This window comes from Fopius arisanus, unplaced genomic scaffold (assembly GCF_000806365.1).
Source record: "Fopius arisanus strain USDA-PBARC FA_bdor unplaced genomic scaffold, ASM80636v1 scaffold00017, whole genome shotgun sequence".
Classification (NCBI taxonomy): Eukaryota; Metazoa; Arthropoda; class Insecta; order Hymenoptera; family Braconidae; genus Fopius; species Fopius arisanus.
This window is the reverse complement of record NW_011887756.1, coordinates 227,411-245,083: the sequence shown is the minus strand read 5'-3', so window position 1 is coordinate 245,083 and position 17,673 is coordinate 227,411. Positions and strand designations below refer to the sequence as shown.

The 17,673-nt window shown below is 34.8% G+C and overlaps 1 protein-coding gene across 1 annotated transcript; it reads right to left on the bottom strand.

Moving 5' to 3' along the window:
* Nucleotides 1-440: 440 nt before the first annotated feature.
* Galphao (G protein alpha o subunit) lies at nucleotides 441-17,111 on the bottom strand. Its single transcript, XM_011300341.1, has 9 exons — nucleotides 16,259-17,111; nucleotides 13,863-14,382; nucleotides 10,999-11,041; nucleotides 9,788-9,929; nucleotides 7,750-7,910; nucleotides 3,706-3,834; nucleotides 3,155-3,284; nucleotides 1,288-1,441; nucleotides 441-712 (listed from the first exon to the last, which is right to left on the bottom strand). The coding sequence occupies exons 2-9, from the start codon at nucleotides 13,978-13,980 to the stop codon at nucleotides 525-527; spliced, it is 1,065 nt and encodes a 354-aa protein (XP_011298643.1). The 5' UTR covers nucleotides 13,981-14,382; nucleotides 16,259-17,111; the 3' UTR covers nucleotides 441-524.
* Between the last annotated feature and the right edge of the window lie 562 nt (nucleotides 17,112-17,673).

Here is a 17,673-nt window from a genome sequence, read left to right as displayed (position 1 = left end):
AGCAATAAAAAAATAAATGTAAACAATAGAAATAGCCTTTGGAATAGATTGATTAGAAAAATTGAAATTAATGAAAAAGCAACTCGGTGTCGGCGTGTCGATATTTTCAAGTAACGACTTGGCTGGTCGACGCAAATAACGTACTTATCCATCTTCCACTGGTACGAGACGTGTTTTAACGTCTTCATGGGCCATCAAGTACATTCCAGCTCATCTCCACAGCCAAATCAACATTTTCACCCCCAAAAATTGCGATTATCCACTACATTGGTTCGCAATAAATTCAGTGAATCAATTGATCATTAAAAAATTCAGGGGCTGGAAAACACCCCCTCAACCAGCCACTGAGCTGAGCCAGAACGAACTGTCGATATCAATTTTTTTGCTTTTTTTTTGGCTTAAATTGTTTTTCTTAAATAATTCTTTTTTTTTTTCTCCAGTGATTTTCTTTTTCTTTGTGGAAACAACGTTTGTCCAGTAACGTTTTTAGTTTTCTGTACGTTAATGTAGAATACGAAATAACTCTAGTAAAGACCACAGCCACGGAGATTGTTGGCAATAATCACGTCTGTGACAGCGTCGAACACGAACTGAATGTTGTTTGTGTCTGTGGCGCAGGTCATGTGGCAGTAGATCTCCTTTGTGGTCGATTTATTTTTCGCCTCGAATTGTGCCTGTATGTATGCCGCTGCCTCACTGTACTCCTGAGCGCCTGTTGCATATTTAAAGGGGAGGAAATTATTATTTTCCTTTATACAAAAATGTCTGGATATTTTGATATTCATAGCTGACTGTACGTAAAAAATCTTTTATGAATGTTCTTGCAACCCTCAATTCCTTTCGACCTTTGAGTTAAATTTGAAATAAATTAAATAAATCAATTGACTGTAATTTATTTTATCAATAATAACATTGAGAATCTCAGGATAAAAAGTTGACTTGACTTATTGAGGTTTTTTGTAAAAATTTGGGAATCTGGAGGCCCTAGCGAAATTTTTTATAGAACCTTTTTTTTAGAGCCAATTGAGAGCTTCGAAAAAGGTCATGTTCATGATTTCGATATCTCTGTTAGATTATAAGATATTCTCTGATGAATTATACGGTATCTAAATCATGTTGTGAGCCTTTTCCGTCAATGGAGTAATTTTTTTTGTTACACTTTCAGAATTAAATTGTATTATTTGGAATTGGTTCAGAGCTTCGTATCGTTCAAAATCCTTTTGGGAATTGAGTCCCAAAATTCATATCCTTTCCACTCACGATGACAATGAAATAGGCGTAACTCACCGGCGTATTCAGGAAAACAGATGGTGAGAGGTGACTTGCGGATTTTCTCCTCAAACAGATCCTTCTTATTCAAAAATAGGATTATCGAGGTGTCAGTGAACCATTTGTTATTGCAGATTGAGTCGAACAGTTTTAAACTCTCCTGCATCCGATTCTGAAAGCCGAAAAACAGAACATTAATCATCCGAATTCGCTTCACTCAAAAATCAAAATGAAAAAGTCATTGTCAGTACAGAAAAAGTTTTTTTTATAATCAATCCATTTTTCAATCGAAGAGTTCATGAAATTTCTAAAAATTTCTCACATGGAGATACGAAATAAAATTTTTCCAACACGTCAATATGGCTATCAATAAATTTTCGGTATAAACAATTCAGAGAAAAATGAAAAATCCATTGATAATTCAATATAATTCGATAAGTCATGAGATATTATGGAATATATAAAAATTTTTCACAGCGATTGAATGATTCATGTGATTTTTAAGTGATTGCTCGGGCAGTGCACGTACCAACCCGGACGTCAAGGGTTAAATCATAAAACCGAATTTGAATTGGAGAGAATAACGATGCCTGCACGTTCCAACGTGCAGCAATAAAATAACAAACAATTAAGTAGATACACGGGGGCTTGAATGAAAACTATCGTGTGACTGTGTCAATTGATCCACACATTGACACTTGTACGTGCGTATTATTTTATGCGAGACTCGAAATTGAATGGAAGCCTTCCCACATATTGTGACCCCGACTAATTGATCTCTTCATTCTCAGTATTCTCTAGGCAACAGAGAACACACACCATTTCCACGCCTCAACGATCCTCTAATTCGGTTCATTCAAACCCTTTTCTTGGCGTGTTTTGTTGGCTGGGTGTCCCTCACTCTGTATCAAAGTTCAACATTTTTCTTCTGCTAAATTTAGATTAGTTGAGTTCATTCAGAAGATGCTCATTCAGTCTGGCGACGTGAAAAAATTTTTAATCAATGGAAAATAATCATTTGCCATGGATTTTTCTCTCTTCTCTATTTTTCTATTTTTCTTTGAAAGTTTCGCATTTATTTTTTTATTCTCAGTTAGTCAAATCGTATTTCTAATTCAGTAATTCAAAAGAATAATCCATTTTTTGGATTCCACAGAAATTTATAAATTGTAATTATTGGAGTATTAAATATTTTTACTGAAAATTGATCTATCCGATTTCGAGAATCGTAATATATTCGCTATGATTCAATCTGGTGACAATTGTTCACTGCATTTTGTTTTGACAGTTCAAAAAAGAAATTCCATTTATCCCGGTGCAATAAAAATGACTTGAAACCTGAGATGCACTTGGCAAAAGGCAGCATCTATTGTTCTATTGCCATGAGTTGGACTGAGTGGTAACACCAGAGGCTCGAAAAACCAGATTTAACGACTCTAAAACTCGATCTTATGTACGATCTAATATAAACACGCTCTACATCACTGACGCACTGTTCTCAAGTAACCGTTTACAGACGCGCATTAATAATAAGTAAATTGCCAGAGGAATTTAGAATGAGACATTCTGTAGATCCACAGAATTAATAACTACTCTTGATTCCCCTGTCCAACTAATAAACTAGAATAATCTGACTTGGTCCCAATAATCCCTGAATATCTCCTAAATGAACAGAAATATCGAAATTATCAAAGAGATCTTTTTTCTAGTCCACATATCACTCCACAAAAAAGATATTCACGTCAATTTCTCTATTCTCTTTCATTCACGAGATATTCGCGATCACAAAAGTTTTTGAAATGAAAATTGAAAATTTTACAGTTGACAGTTTATGAATATTTCCAGTTCTAGATAATTATGTGGTTAATTTGATAAATTTTCTCACCGTGGTCTCGTCCTCGTGGAGGACTTGGTCGTATTCAGACATTGCCACGCAGAAAATAATTGCTGTGACGTCTTCGAAACAGTGTATCCATTTTTTACGCTCACTCCGCTGTCCACCCACGTCGAATAATCTGTGTAGCGTAATTCAATCGTTAATTGATTCATTCTTTTTTGTCTCAGGGTCAAAAGGGGATCAATTATTATTAAATAAAAATGTTATATCAAAAAACCCAAAACGCATTTTTTAGTTTTCTAATATTTCCATTAACAATTCCACGAAAAAAAAATCCTGGAAGCTCTCACGATTATCGAAATTACTTATTAATAATTAATTCATTCGTCAATATTCAGGCGATTTTAATGAACTCATTAGAAGTGCAAGTGATTGTTCATTTGCAATAATAAAATAAATCCCTGACTGAAAATTGACGTGAAATGATCATTCGTTTATTGAATAATAAAGTTTCAACAAATTCAATTTATTGTCTTCCTCAGTGGTAGAATGAAATGGATTATTGAGTGGAGTGATTGCAAATTGTCGAGAGTACTCACTTGAAATTGAGATTTTTAAATGAAAAGTGAACTTCAACTATTCCAGTGGTTTTAACTCGAGTCCTTAAAATATCTTGTTCCGTTGGCTGATATTCCCTCGCCCCTAATCGGTCTAGGTCATCCAAAAAGCTGTAAAAAAGAAGAAGCCAGTTAACATCGTCAATCATCTCCACTGAAATAAAAATCTTCATGAAATATTCAGAATTCTTTAAACCCTAATCTCAATCCGATAATGGCGAATGGACAATGTAAAGGGCCGAGGATCTATAAATGGAAATGGCGTTATCATTTATTTATTACCCGATGAATTTCTGAAATATGATTTACCACATACATTCATGGAACTCGTGAATTTTCTTCTGATCTCATTTCTCCTTTCAAAATATCAAAACTGGATTTTTTCTAATTGACATATTGAATTGATTTTTTTCGACACCTCAAATAGTTTAAATTATTTTTTGTGGACAACCGCTATAAATGTTTTCTATTCATGAATTATTAATATATTTTCTAGTTCAATTGAATCGGGCCGGAAAAATTTATAACATTTATGAAAATTGGGATAATTGAATCACTTGTGAAATTTTTATGTCAATTTAACCAGAAACTTATAAATCTTCGTGAATTTTAATATCCCGAAAATTTCCAATTTGCTGAAAAGTCATCAGAAAATAATCGATTGAATGTTATCGATTATACCAAAAAATTAAAATAATGCAATTCTATTTAAATTTAATATTTGAATAAGAAAATTCATGAAAATTCTCATGAAAATTCTGTCTCCTAGATTCAGAGATATTCATAAAATGCCTCTGGATTATCATGATTTCTAACTATACAATTATATCACATGATTAAAAAACCCAAGGTATCACGGATTAACGCCCCTTTCGTTCTAAGTCGGACGGCAGCCAAAAAAAAAACGCGAAAAACGTAAAAATGGACTTTCCCCGACAGTAGAGTCAGATCGGTTCGCAGAATCTCCCGATTTTTCTTATAATTTCGTAATTTGTTGTAATATTTATTTTCGATCTGATATTTGTTATTGTAAATAAATTATCGCATTTAATGTTATGATCCCTTTTGATCATGCCTCTCGTGGAGGGATATCCAACCTCAACGGTCGACATGCGCGGGTCGGGATGATGAAAATCATCTGGTCGAGAGTATAATGACGAGTTACTGACACATTCAGCCTGTCTAGGCCTCAAAAGCGATCAAAGCGCCCTCTTCATGGGGTGATGGCACGTTTTTTTAGGGGTTGTATGAACCCCGAGAATTGACCCTCCACCCTATTAGCAGCGTCTCGGAAAAATATATTTCAACTAAGATTTTACATTTTTTACAGAATAAAATACTTTTTTCAATTCAATTCAGAGTTCAAGTCTCCAGATGGGGATAACTCTAAATGGTAATAATCGTCATCGAAGTTCAGTCAAGGTCATTTATTAAATAATAATGTCATAGTTGAGACAATTCTCATGGTTGAAAGTGATTTGGAACACTTGATGACTGATCTGAACATTTTGTTCTGATAAAAACATCAAAGATATATCAGAAATATATTTTCCTATCACATTTTTCTCCAATGATTTTTCAAGTTTTCGAGTTTGGGAAGTATGTAATACCAATGACGATAAATCGTCCGAAGGAGTGCGTAAATACTCCATTACGGTACAGCTAAAAAATAAAGTGGATCGATAAGAATGAGAATCCTGAAATCACCCTCGTCAGAAGGTGCCTCATTTCAGGTGCACCGTAAAAAATTATTTGGAGCAGTTGAGAAAATTATTTTTTTTTCAGTTGCATCCTAAAAACTGGGGATTAATCACCAGTAGTACGGGATGAAGAGAACAACAACTGGGTTCTGGTTTAGGTTTAGGTTGGGTACCTGAACGGAAGGAGGGGCGCCAGCATCAGCCACGTGACCACGTGACACGGGCGTGGCGTGACGTCATTGACGATCAATACAACATAGACTTGCACGCTCTACATTCTACATACTCCCTCTGTACCCTCGGTACTTTTCAACCCCCTCTCACCTCCCCCATCCCCCGACGCCCACCCACCCACACCTAAACTCCCTCTTCTCCGTCCCTCACCATTTTATCGTGGAAATTTGTGTCGCATGGGGGTTCGCCGCCCTACTCTACCCACTCTTCACTCAACAACCGTTATTACTGTTTAATAAACTCATCCACCACATCCCCACTTGGACTGTTAAAAAAATTTCACAAGACTTTTCGAAAATTTACCGTAATTCAAAGCTGCTCTTCCGGGCGGGAAAAATCGAAAAATTCGATATTTCTGATTCGATATTTTTGAAGCTCATCAAATTTTTTTCTGACATTCTTTAATGTATTACAGAGTCGTATGGAAAATTTGAAATTTTTCTGAAGCTGTATGACCGAGTTATGATTTTTGGAAAAATATAAATTTATACTGTGGTGTTATGGAAAATTATGAAAAATTGGAAAAGTGCGGGAGAAAATTATCTTAGGGTGATGGAACTTCGTACAGCGGTGGAACATTTATTTATCGCATATTTGTAATTGTGCAATTGTATAATTGTATTGGGGAATTCGAAAATTATTGGGAACCGAGAAAATTTTAGGATTGGATCACATAGATCAGAGAGAAAATTCGAACTAAAATTCCTCTGAATAAATAATTCTCGGATTGATTTAATTACTGTTTTGGACTTCTAAAGAAGAAAGGTTAATCAGGATTAAGCTAGTCTTCAGTCAGAATGAACGTTTCGTTTGTTATTGGAAATTACGACCTGAATTTTTTAGAATTAAAGGCGAACGAGGCACGAACCTTTTCGACGTCTCATAAAAAATTACAAACGGTGTTGCAAGTTATGTAAGTCGTTTTTAAGAAATAAATGTTTAAATAAATGTATGGACATTTGAAATTTGATTTTGTTCCCCGAATTGTGGGAATTTTTGGGGGTTTCTTTTGGAAGAACAAATGCAGAGGAATCCTCAGCGAAAATACCCTTTGACATTTTCCAGACTATTTTCTCTGTATCGAAATGATTTCGTATTCAACAGGATGTGGAAAATCGATTTTTCCTACATGTCAACAAGCGCAATTTCGCGTTTCGAGTGTCTTCTCGTTCAGAATAATATTCATTTTAAATTCAACAAAGAATTAATAATTATTGCAAGAGAATAATTTTGAAAAATGTCAGGCTGCTGTTTGTTTAAACATCAGTGGAAAGATTTATTATTCATTAATAGGAAGTAACCGTTTGAAGAAATCTTAATGTTTGTTAATTGTTTTGTTAATTGTAAATCTGTACTGTTGAACATTTCTTCAAGTTCCAGTCACAAGACATCTGAATTTTCAATTTTGAATCAAATTTCAATTAAAAACAATTATTTATTAAATTTCTCATTTACCTGGAAAATTCCAGAAAAAAATTTTCATGTTTAGTAATAATAAAGTTTTTAATAAAGTCTAAATTTTCATACTCATTATGAAAATTCAACGTAAAATACAATTGAATTTTCAATGGATTCAGAATTCAGTGAAATTATTATTTAAATTTTCTATATTTCTACAAAATGAAAAATTATCAGAATATTCAAAAAATTGAATGATTCCCAATAAAAAAAACTTCTCTCTCTAAAAATTCTCCCATTTTTCAACTTGAAATCTCCAGTATAATTTCTCCAGAGTACGAGCAAGCAAAAAAACCAGTAATATTTTTTTTTTTAAATCATAAATAAAAAAAAAATCATAAAACCACACGAAAAAACGATTGCACATTCCTTACAACTAGAGCAGGTCAAATCCACAGGAGTGGATTAGTGAGTTCTTGAGGAACGTCGATTAAAGTGATCAATATTAAATGATCGCGGCGAGGGTGAAAGACAATTTTACTACTGGCCGATCAGGTGTCGATCTATACCTCTTGGTTTACCTGTCCCTCACTGGTACCGGGGTATAGCGTGATACTTGGGTCACATAAACCATCGAGCCAATTTCGAAAGACAAAGAAACTAGGAAAGATCGATGTTTTATCCGTGCACTTACTATTTCGCCGAGTCGTTTAGTTGATACTCATTACTTCTGCCAAAACACGCCTGGACACCGTTGTCCGCCCACAACCTCTTCATGGCTGCCAGAAGTTCTTCACTGAATGGCTCTGTATCCTCCATTCGTTGGATTACGTCGAATACCATTTTTGCATCCGTCTGAAGCAAAAAAAATCATTACTCACTCGCTTCAGAAATTGACAATTGAATTTGCGAAAAATTTTCATTCAAATTTTCTTTTCCATTTTCAAAAAATTCAAGTGTAACAAAAAGTTTTTAGAAACAACGTATTAAAATAATTTTTATCTAATGATAATAATAAATGATAAGGATAAATAAATATTTTTAATATTTTATTGTAGGCATATAGATCTTTCTTTGAATTCAATTCTTTTTTCAATTCAATTTTGTTTGCGGAGGAATAATTTATGAAAATATTATTATGTATCATGAGTTCTAATAAAAAAATCAGCATTTATTTCCGGTAATCACTCTTATCTAAATATTTAATAGTCCACGAAATTTAACATTAGAATACACGGAGAGTAGACTCCAGTAAAAATGACCAGAAAAAATACGTAAAAATGAGATTTCCACCCGTAATCCGCGAACGAAATAAAATTCAATAAACAATCTGAATATTCCGTAAAAACTATCCACCAATCTCATGACTCATGACTCATCGTATAACAATAAATCATTCCGTAATTTCTCCCCAAAAACCGAGAAATAAAAAAAAATTGGATTACGATTATTTATTCCATAATTAACTATTCAAATAATGCCAACCACACGAGTACAAAATTATTAATAATAAATACAAGTTTAATTTAAATATAAAATCTGTGTGATATATTTATCAGTGGGAATTCAATCCAATAAATGCAACTCAAAGACCGACAATGACCTCATTAAAAATCACCAAGTGTTCATTGGATACTGAATAAATATTTCAGTTAATTTTGCCTCATTAGCCCAAAAGGATGGATTCTCTGTAACGAAGAGCCACGTCTGCTCGAGTGAATGCCTCATTCATAAGATAATCGTTGAAGCGTGTCAAATAGCGTCCACATTGGTGCGCAATCCTCACTGATACACCAATCTCGAAAGCAATGAGTAATCATTTAGTTTCGCGTGCATAATAATCAATACCGGATTAATAACGTCGAGACGTTGACGAGTGATGGGAGGTATCAGCACTCAATACAACGGGGCATTCCACTTGGAATTAATAGACAACTTCTGGATCAAGACGTCATCGATTTTCTGTTAACTTCCCTCTTAAAACGGTCGAAGACCTCTACCCACCCTGGCAACCTCGACCATGTACTCGGGTAATTATTTACCTCACCTGTTGCAGTCCCGCCCTTCACTAACGCCCTTTTACCACAAGAGGGAAATTCGCGAAAAATTACGAGAGAATTCCGTTGTTTCTGGACTAATTTCATTTTGTACTGAGAAATTATTTGAATTCTTACTCGACGTGCATTTATTTTTATCTTTCTGTAATGGTACACTTCAATTTCGTTGTCATTTCAGTCATTATTTCATCGGAATTTATTACATGGGTTTCAAGTCAATTTTAATCAAAATTGATCATCAATTATTTTAATTGATCTTGATCATTTTTTAAATTGGCATTTCATGGTGAATTTTTCTTTCGGTGGACGTGAATAATTTATAATAAATCTAACAGTTAAAAATTCATTGAATTCCCAGTCATAATGTCATCTGAACTTTAATTACGCGAGTTTTAATCTAATTGCAATGGAAATTTCGATCTCAATGTTAAATGATTAATTATTTTTTAAGATCTTGAATTTTCAGAGTCGATATGACTTTAAAAAAAAAACATCAATCATTAATTTTTAATAACTTATGGATCTGAAAATCGGGAATTACGTAATTCTAGGAGTTTGATTCGTCAAGGAGAGAATTTATACAATTTTCCTATTGAATTTTTTTTCTTTGCTATCTTTGGTCGACCTTGCCCTTTTCTTCACCGCGGAAAAACTAATTAATCAGAGTGTTCTTACCTCTCTCTCATTCGTCGAAAAACTGATCCCTAAAATGGGCATTGCTCTAAGAATAGCGACTAGAGATTGTATCGTATTGCTGTAAACAACGGGTCTGTACTGCTTGAAGTCTTCCGGCGTAAATCCACTCTCGTGAATAATCCTGAGAACAAACAACAAATTATTTAAAAAATAAAAAATCAACTTGATAAACTTCATGATGAATATCCAATCAACTACTTCTAGCACTCATTCTGATGATTCCCGATATTCATCTGAAGCCATGAAATACGGAAATTCGAATTTATTTAACCGCTATTTATTTAAAAATTCCAAAATATAATAAACATTTTTTATGCTTTTATCAATTTTGAAGCATAATTCAAACAAAATTCCAGATTTCCGGAAATATCTCGGAAAATAATGAAAATAGAGAAATTTCTGTAATGACGTTTCCTGTAGCTCTTCATTATTTCTACAAAAACAGTAATAACAAAAATTTTCGCATCTTCGTTATTTCTGAAGATATTGTCAAAAAATGGAGCAAAAAGAGAAGAGTAAACTCTTCATCCCTTCGCTATTCAATTGATTAGAAAAGTGGAAATTGTTTAAACAAATAAAAATTGCTTTAACCTCCTGTAAAAACCTTCAAATTCATTTACAATTTTCCCAAAAGATTCATGGGTATCATAAATTTTGATAAGAGCTTCCACCCGGAAGCTCGAAAGCCGAAAAAATAAATCCAGTGGATAAACTTTGAGAAAACTTCAGGAGATAAAAATCCTGATACAAAACAGCGGAATCATTGTCAAGGGAATTTCAATGAAAAGACTCATTCACAACCAAAGTAACTGGAGAAGAGGAAGTCGATCCAAGAAGCACGTACGTTAGCCAACAAGAGGCAAAAAAAAAATCAAAAGAAACAAGTTAAGTTACAAAAAGAGGAAAGGGAGAGTAGATGTCGCGTGTCTGTGGGCAAAATGTTTCACAGCTGCTCACCTCAAGTACTTCTCTATCGTAACGTGTAAATATCGATCTTGAGTGAGAAAAAAAAAAGGGAACAGAACAGGCAACAGTTTGTTCTGCTCATACCAGTCGGGCCAAAAGCACAGTACAGGGGTGTCAAATGAAGGCCACAAAAAAAACTTCATTTTCCATTTTTCCTCAATTTTTTTCATTCGGGAATTGCCAATTCTTTTTTCATTATATTTTTTTCATAAATTAGTACTTACTTCATCTGTTTCACTATAGTACTTTTCCCAGACTCTCCGGCACCTGAAATTAGAAAAGATGGTGAGACATCTGAGATTGCGCACTAGGGCGAGTCTTTCCCGATATTCAGGGTTTCGATTTTTCTGGGATTTCCAGGATAATGTGTTACGGTTATTATTAAATATAAAGAATCTTCATTTTTTAACAAGTGGAATTTTTTTCTTGCCGATTGAAAATCGGGTTGATTATTCAATTTAATTATTTCTCAATTCTTTTTCAATATATAATATATAAATAAAGAAAATATCATGAAATTCCGGGTTTCACTAATTATTTGGTAGAATTTATAGTAAAATCTGAAATTTCACGATTTCCAAAAATCACCTGTTCCAAAAATTGCAAGAAAATTTTACTAATCAAATTTTACTATCAATTACTCCGAATAATTACCAGAAAAATAACGAAGTGTTCCCTAAAAATTGCGCAGGCAATTACCAATTGCGTTATTCACCGAAGCCTTCGCCATTTTGTTACTTGCTGGACAATTTATCTTTAAGAATTTATTGAAATTATTCTTGAATGCAAAATCCTGGTGGAGGGTAATTGGAGTGGAGACAAGCAGAGGTAATCTTCTTAAAAAAAATCTACCGCTTTATTTGAATATAATTGAGGAAAAAAAACCGACAGAATGCGGCTCGGAAATTTTCTCGGTACGTAGTATTTTATAAGCGGATATGACGTGACGGGAACTTGCTTTCCTGCTTACCGCAAGCCCTCTCCCTCTTTTAAAGCTCTCTGTTAAGTAGCCGCCTATAATGGCAATCTAGACTTTAAAACGTATTAACGTACTTGTCCCACTCCAATTACCTCTTTTTCCCTCCCCTCTTTTTGTTTCCAACTCCAAAATTCGAATATCAAATTGAAAATTCCCTTTTTGGGATCGAACAATTGATTTTAATTTATTATATTTTACTATTATTATTTATTTACACTACTGATATATAATGTGGAATTTTTCCACTACATTTTTTTTAATAATAACAAATTATTTATCTATCGTACACTCCAATTGTTTATTTATTCGTCGAATTACATTGCATTCGTCACATCAAAAATTTTATATTTTTTTAATTGAATTATTGTGTTATCTCGGGTGAGCTAGACCTTGAGGTTGATTGCATAATTGATTATTCAAAAATTTTCCTTGAGAATTTTTCTCGAATTTCGAATATTTTCCTTGAATTTTATTTGGAAAGTATAGAACAAAATTTACGCGTTGTTTTTTTTTTCAAAAAGAAAACCTAGAAAAAAATTTAAAAAATAATCCAGAGTGTGAGAATCCCAAGCTCAAGGCCAAAATTAATGGCCAATCAAAGGACAGAAATGGTAATTAAAAATTACAGGTTAAAATTGAGAGTCAAAAAAATATATCAGACGCTGTGTGGCACACGTAAAAATTCATAAATTTAATTAATTAAATTATGCAGAAAAAAAAATGCCAAAATTGATTTCATAGATTTTTCAATTTTTTTTTTTGCATTCACCTTATCCGGAATTATAGTTTATAATCTTAATAACGTGAACCAAAAGAGCAAAACTCGCGTGGGCTCCAAGGAGGTCAGATATATTTAATTCCAAAGGGTGTACGTCATTCAATGTAGATTAATTACTACTCCTCGTAATTACTGTAAAAAACAACGTAAAAACCATTTAAAATTGTGATAAAATTGAATGAAATTCTGAAAAAATATTGATGAACAATTGATAACAAAGCGAATTTAATTACCAAAACATGATCTAAACTATTCAATTATTATACCCAAATAAAAATACCCATGATTACTACAATATTTTAATTACTCTTCAAATTAATTTATTTAATAATTGATTGAATATTTTAAATTGAATTAAAAATTCTTGTTAATACCGTAAAATTTTGGTAGATTATTTCACTTCCGGTAGATAGCCTTCGAAATCGGATGAAAATACTCGACTGGGTGTGAGTTTTCTGACGTCATTGGCAACAACAATAAATTAAAATGGACATTCACGTGATCTGTGCATTGAAAAAGTTGGAAAACAAACGACTCGATCGGAAATGCTCCACATTTTCCTCGGATGAAGGATAAAACATTAATCTCACTGCACTACACCCCAAATTTAACCACAAGTTCGTACCGACTTCTACATCCCGGAGGTCCACAATTAAGAAAACAAACTGTCGTTAAAATCATATGGGAATTGTAAACGCCCAGGGAAAGAGTTAAAGAGTCAGAGATAAATTCTTTTCGTTATCTTGGATATAAAAAAAAATGCACGCCTGGAATTGTTGGATGGTGTGAACAGATTTGTCACAACCGGAAGGACTCAGACCCTTGGGTTTCAACCACATGTGGCAACAATATGTGCACTTTAAATTTCAGAGATTAAAGATGTTACAGCATGTCACAATGTCAATAAATAACCTTTCTTATATTTGGATAAATAATTGCTTCCCTCAGACAGATGGTTAAAAATTATTATCAAATTTTCTAGGTTTTCGTTTCGAAAAAAAAACAACGAGTGAATTTTGTTCTATACTTTCCAAATAAAATTCAAGGAAAATATTTGAAATTCGAGGAAAATTCTTACGGAAAATTCAAGGAAATTCAAAGGAAATTCTTGAGATTTCAGTGGTGGTGACATTAAATTTCGTATTTTACCGCATTTTTCAGAGGTTTCGCGTGAGGAAAGTATGTAAATTTTAGTTGAGTCACTCATCAGATAATCGTACTATATACTATATATCGATCGCCGACAATCGATTAAAATCGATTAAAATCGATCGATTGATCGATAATCGCAAATTTTCAAAAAATCTATTGGATAAAAAAAAATATCTTACCAAGCAGCAGTAATTTGATATCCTTAGCAGCCTGTATTCCATCCTCTTTCAAATTCTTCTCGATCTGTTTGCTGCGGGCCAGAGCGGCCCGCTCTTCCGCAGACATGGCACAGCCCATCTTGCTACACGTTGCCTTCACAAACGCCACCACGCGCCTTTTTATCACTCCTTTCCTTTTTCTTTCCACCCCCTACAAGGCAAAATACCCCCCGCCACAGCTACGTCACTAACACCTTATGGAACACACACCCCTAGATTCACCCACCTTCAATCACTACACACGCGCACACACCGACGCACTCTTTATTCTTCTCGATATTATTTGAATTTTTTTCTTTTCTTCAATATTTTTTTCTCTTGATGATGGTGATTCTTGTTCTTATCTATTTTTTATCACTAACCCTCCTAGTGGACGCGCGCGTTGTGCACGCACACCACCTGACTACCGCCGCACACTGTGCCCCCTCGAACGATCGCCTGACGACGCCACCCTTACAACGATCTCCAAACCACTCCTAATCTGAAATTTATCAATTTTACAAAATTAATTTTTTATAATAACAAAATAGTACTGCGAATTCGGCGCGCATGATTGAATTCGTCAGAAATATTCGTCAAAAAATATATCTGCGGACTGGTGGAATGGATTTTCGCAACCAAAAAAACTTGAAAAAAAAAATGAAAATTAAAAAATAAATATAAAAGATAAACGCTTAAAAATTGTTTAACATTCATGGATTTTTTTTATCAGGCATAATAAGTCGAGAATTTTCCGAGATTATTCTTGTTCGGGTAAAATTACTTTTCCTCAATTCCTCTAAAGCCGTGGAATTATTCCGTAATTTTTACGATATATTTATCTTCGTCTAAAATAAATAGGATGAGAAGGGACGAAGGGAAAAGAGGAAGAAGACGAAGAGTCAGAATAAATACATCCCAGAAGAATATATCTAATTTTCATTACAATGATCTTGACAGAGGAATCTATTCAGCACTCCCACATCTAAAGATAATAATTGAATTGTGTTTAACAATTTCATTATGATGTTATATATGACATTGCCTTAATTATTTACCAACTTTCGAGAAATTTTACTTGTCAGAAATTTCCTAGGCTCTCACCCCGAATTTCACTGGGGAATTTTAACCGTTGGTTATAATAATTTTTGATGAAGAAGTCGAATTTTCCTTTTTCTTTCTTAAATTCCCACCAATCGAAATCTCGAGAAGGGAAAATTTTCTTTCGCCCTCCCCAAGACACTCCGAGCCAATCATTACCTGTTGCAGCCCTCACCCTCCACCTCTTCATCCTCTCCGAATTGATTTTCCAATTCATCCCCTCGCAAAAACCTCCCTAAACTTCCGCCTCTAATATATCCCGATCAATAGTTTCCCTCGGGGTAGAATGGGGCACTCTAGTAAATTTCGGTCAATATTCAATTAATTCGAGTCCATTAAAATGGAAATATATTCCGTAAATGTAGTCCACGGTGAGAGTGAATATGACATGAAAATCAGAACATGAAAAGTTGTGGAAATTTTTTGGACTCTCATCCGTTTCAATTATGAGAGTTTGCGTTCAATTTTAATTGAAAACGTTTTGAAAATTTCGAAATTTTTCATTTTTAAAATTCAAGATAATCAGACTTTTCGTGGTAATCGATCTTTATTTTTCAATGAAAGCTGAAGTTTTCAGATTCATTTACAAAATGGAACATCAATTACAATTAAATTGTTAATAGATTGGAAATTTAGAGGAATTATTGCCGGAATTTTCGAAATCCTCAAGGCCTGAAAATTCCCGTCAACAAATTCGTCAACGAAGAATACAAGAGTATCACACCAGTCATAATTAAAAATGTGACATCTTCCTGAAAAATAACGGACGGCAGCCGAAATAATCCAAGAGTATCGCGTAATTTTAAAACAGAAAAAAATCCTGTAAAAAATCCGGTCTCGTCCGAGGATTACGAAACTGCCCGGGGATTTTTCATAAATTTTTCTCTCCGCGTGAAAATCCTGCAGGGAGCCATCCCCATCTCCATCCCGAAAACCCCCTATCCCCCGAAGTTAAATCCCACCCCGTGACCGCGCCTATCGAGCGTGCACACAATTTCCACGGGATAACGCGAGGCCTTTCGCCCTCCGCCAACAGGCGAAAAAAAAAAAGTCAGAACGAAAGAAAGAAAAAAAAAGGTGAGATTCAGTGCGCATGGGAGTGAGGAACAGTGGCGACAGTGGAAACGAGGCGAAGAAAATGAGTGAAAAAAAAAAAAACGAAGAAATCCAATAAACCCCTGCATAAATCATTTCCCCCTGCACCCGCAAATCATCACAACCAAATAAAAAAGAAATAAAAAAAAAGGATAAATCAACAAAGCCATAAAAATACTCACGATAAATCCTCCCAATCACTTAATCGCACCTCTCAGCCACCGAAAGGGGTAATGATTCCCTCTGCACTCTGACATGCACTTCAATGACTCCAGACGCTCAACTCCACCAATTAAAATGGCAAAATAATTATTTATTCCGCTCCCACCGATTCACATCCACAACTTCACTCTATCTCGCTACTTTGCGCAACAGTGCATTTATCACAAAATTAATAACTGGGTATTAAACGATAATTTTCATTCGCGATTTTAATGGGGTGGTACCCCCCCCCAAAAAAAAAAATTTTCTGATTTTACCCTGTTTTGATGCTCCGGGTGGGTTTTGGTGTCTATTTGATCGATAATTGGAAGGAACCTCCGGACCGGCACAGCCCCGGTTTGTCCCAGTCGGCCAACTATCTATTGAGAAGGGAGCGAATAAGAGAACGGGCGGCTGCTGGAGTCTGAGGGGAGAAAAATTTCTCTCTCTATATCTCTCCTTTTTTCCGGCTATTCACTGAGCTGGGTAGTACGAATTGCGCGGTGGTACAGCGGATGACTAAATAAATCCTGTCAATTTTCCACTTGCACTGAATTTATTATTATTATTATTCAAATTATCCGCGATTTTTCGGTGTTCCGGTGTAACGATCGGGTTCCCGGGTTCCGCGGTTTTATCAGCCTTTTGAATTTTTTTTTTTTTCTCCCCTTTTTCTTTTCTCGGTTTCCCCTCGCGCGGCCAGATCACTCCATTTGGGGTGGCGGGGGGGGAGGGGCACTTGGTTGTTTTATTATTATTTTTTTTTAAATAATTAAAATGTTCACGAGTCGATGCCTCTCATTATAGGCGGTAGAGAGACGGGCACACGGGCAAAACGATACAAATCGACTCATGAACTTTTGACAGCGGCGGACGCGCACTGGTGGCAGCCGCGATTGTGGCGACCTCACGCCCCGCCCCACCCAGTGTTTATCATTACGTTGGTTGGCTGAGGGGGGGCGGTGGGGGGGTCTGTGTCATCGGAATCGATCGATGACTCCGTGCAGAAAACCCCTGGTGATGGCGAGCTCTGGGGATGTAGGAGGGAGTCATCCCCTCGGGATAAAATGCGCCACCTGGAGGCGGAGCATACGCCGACTGTCGGCAACGACGGAATCTTACCTCGAAAAAAAATGTGCTTTATATGATTAGGCAATAAATGTGGCAATTGGCTATTGCCATATGCCCACTCGTTTTCGCATTATAAAACCAGCCGTCAGATAATAAAAAAAACAATTATTCTTGTTTATTATAGATTTCAAAATTTTGATAATTATGGATTTTTTTGGTAATGACTATTTCTTCGGTTGAGTAATTTTTGGGTCATTAGGTTTTCTTTAAATGATGTAGAACGGCCTGAAATGTAAAAATACGTCCAATCGATGATGTATAATAA

Bases quoted from the DNA above. Each gene is read 5' to 3' on its own strand.
- Galphao (XM_011300341.1), bottom strand. From the start codon at position 13,980: ATGGGCTGTGCCATGTCTGCGGAAGAGCGGGCCGCTCTGGCCCGCAGC. The intron at 9,930-10,998 runs GTAAGTACTAAT...GTTTGTTCTCAG, and splicing joins ACTATAGTGAAACAGATGAA to GATTATTCACGAGAGTGGAT. The intron at 7,911-9,787 runs GTAAGAACACTC...TTTTTGCTTCAG, and splicing joins TTTCGACGAATGAGAGAGAG to ACGGATGCAAAAATGGTATT.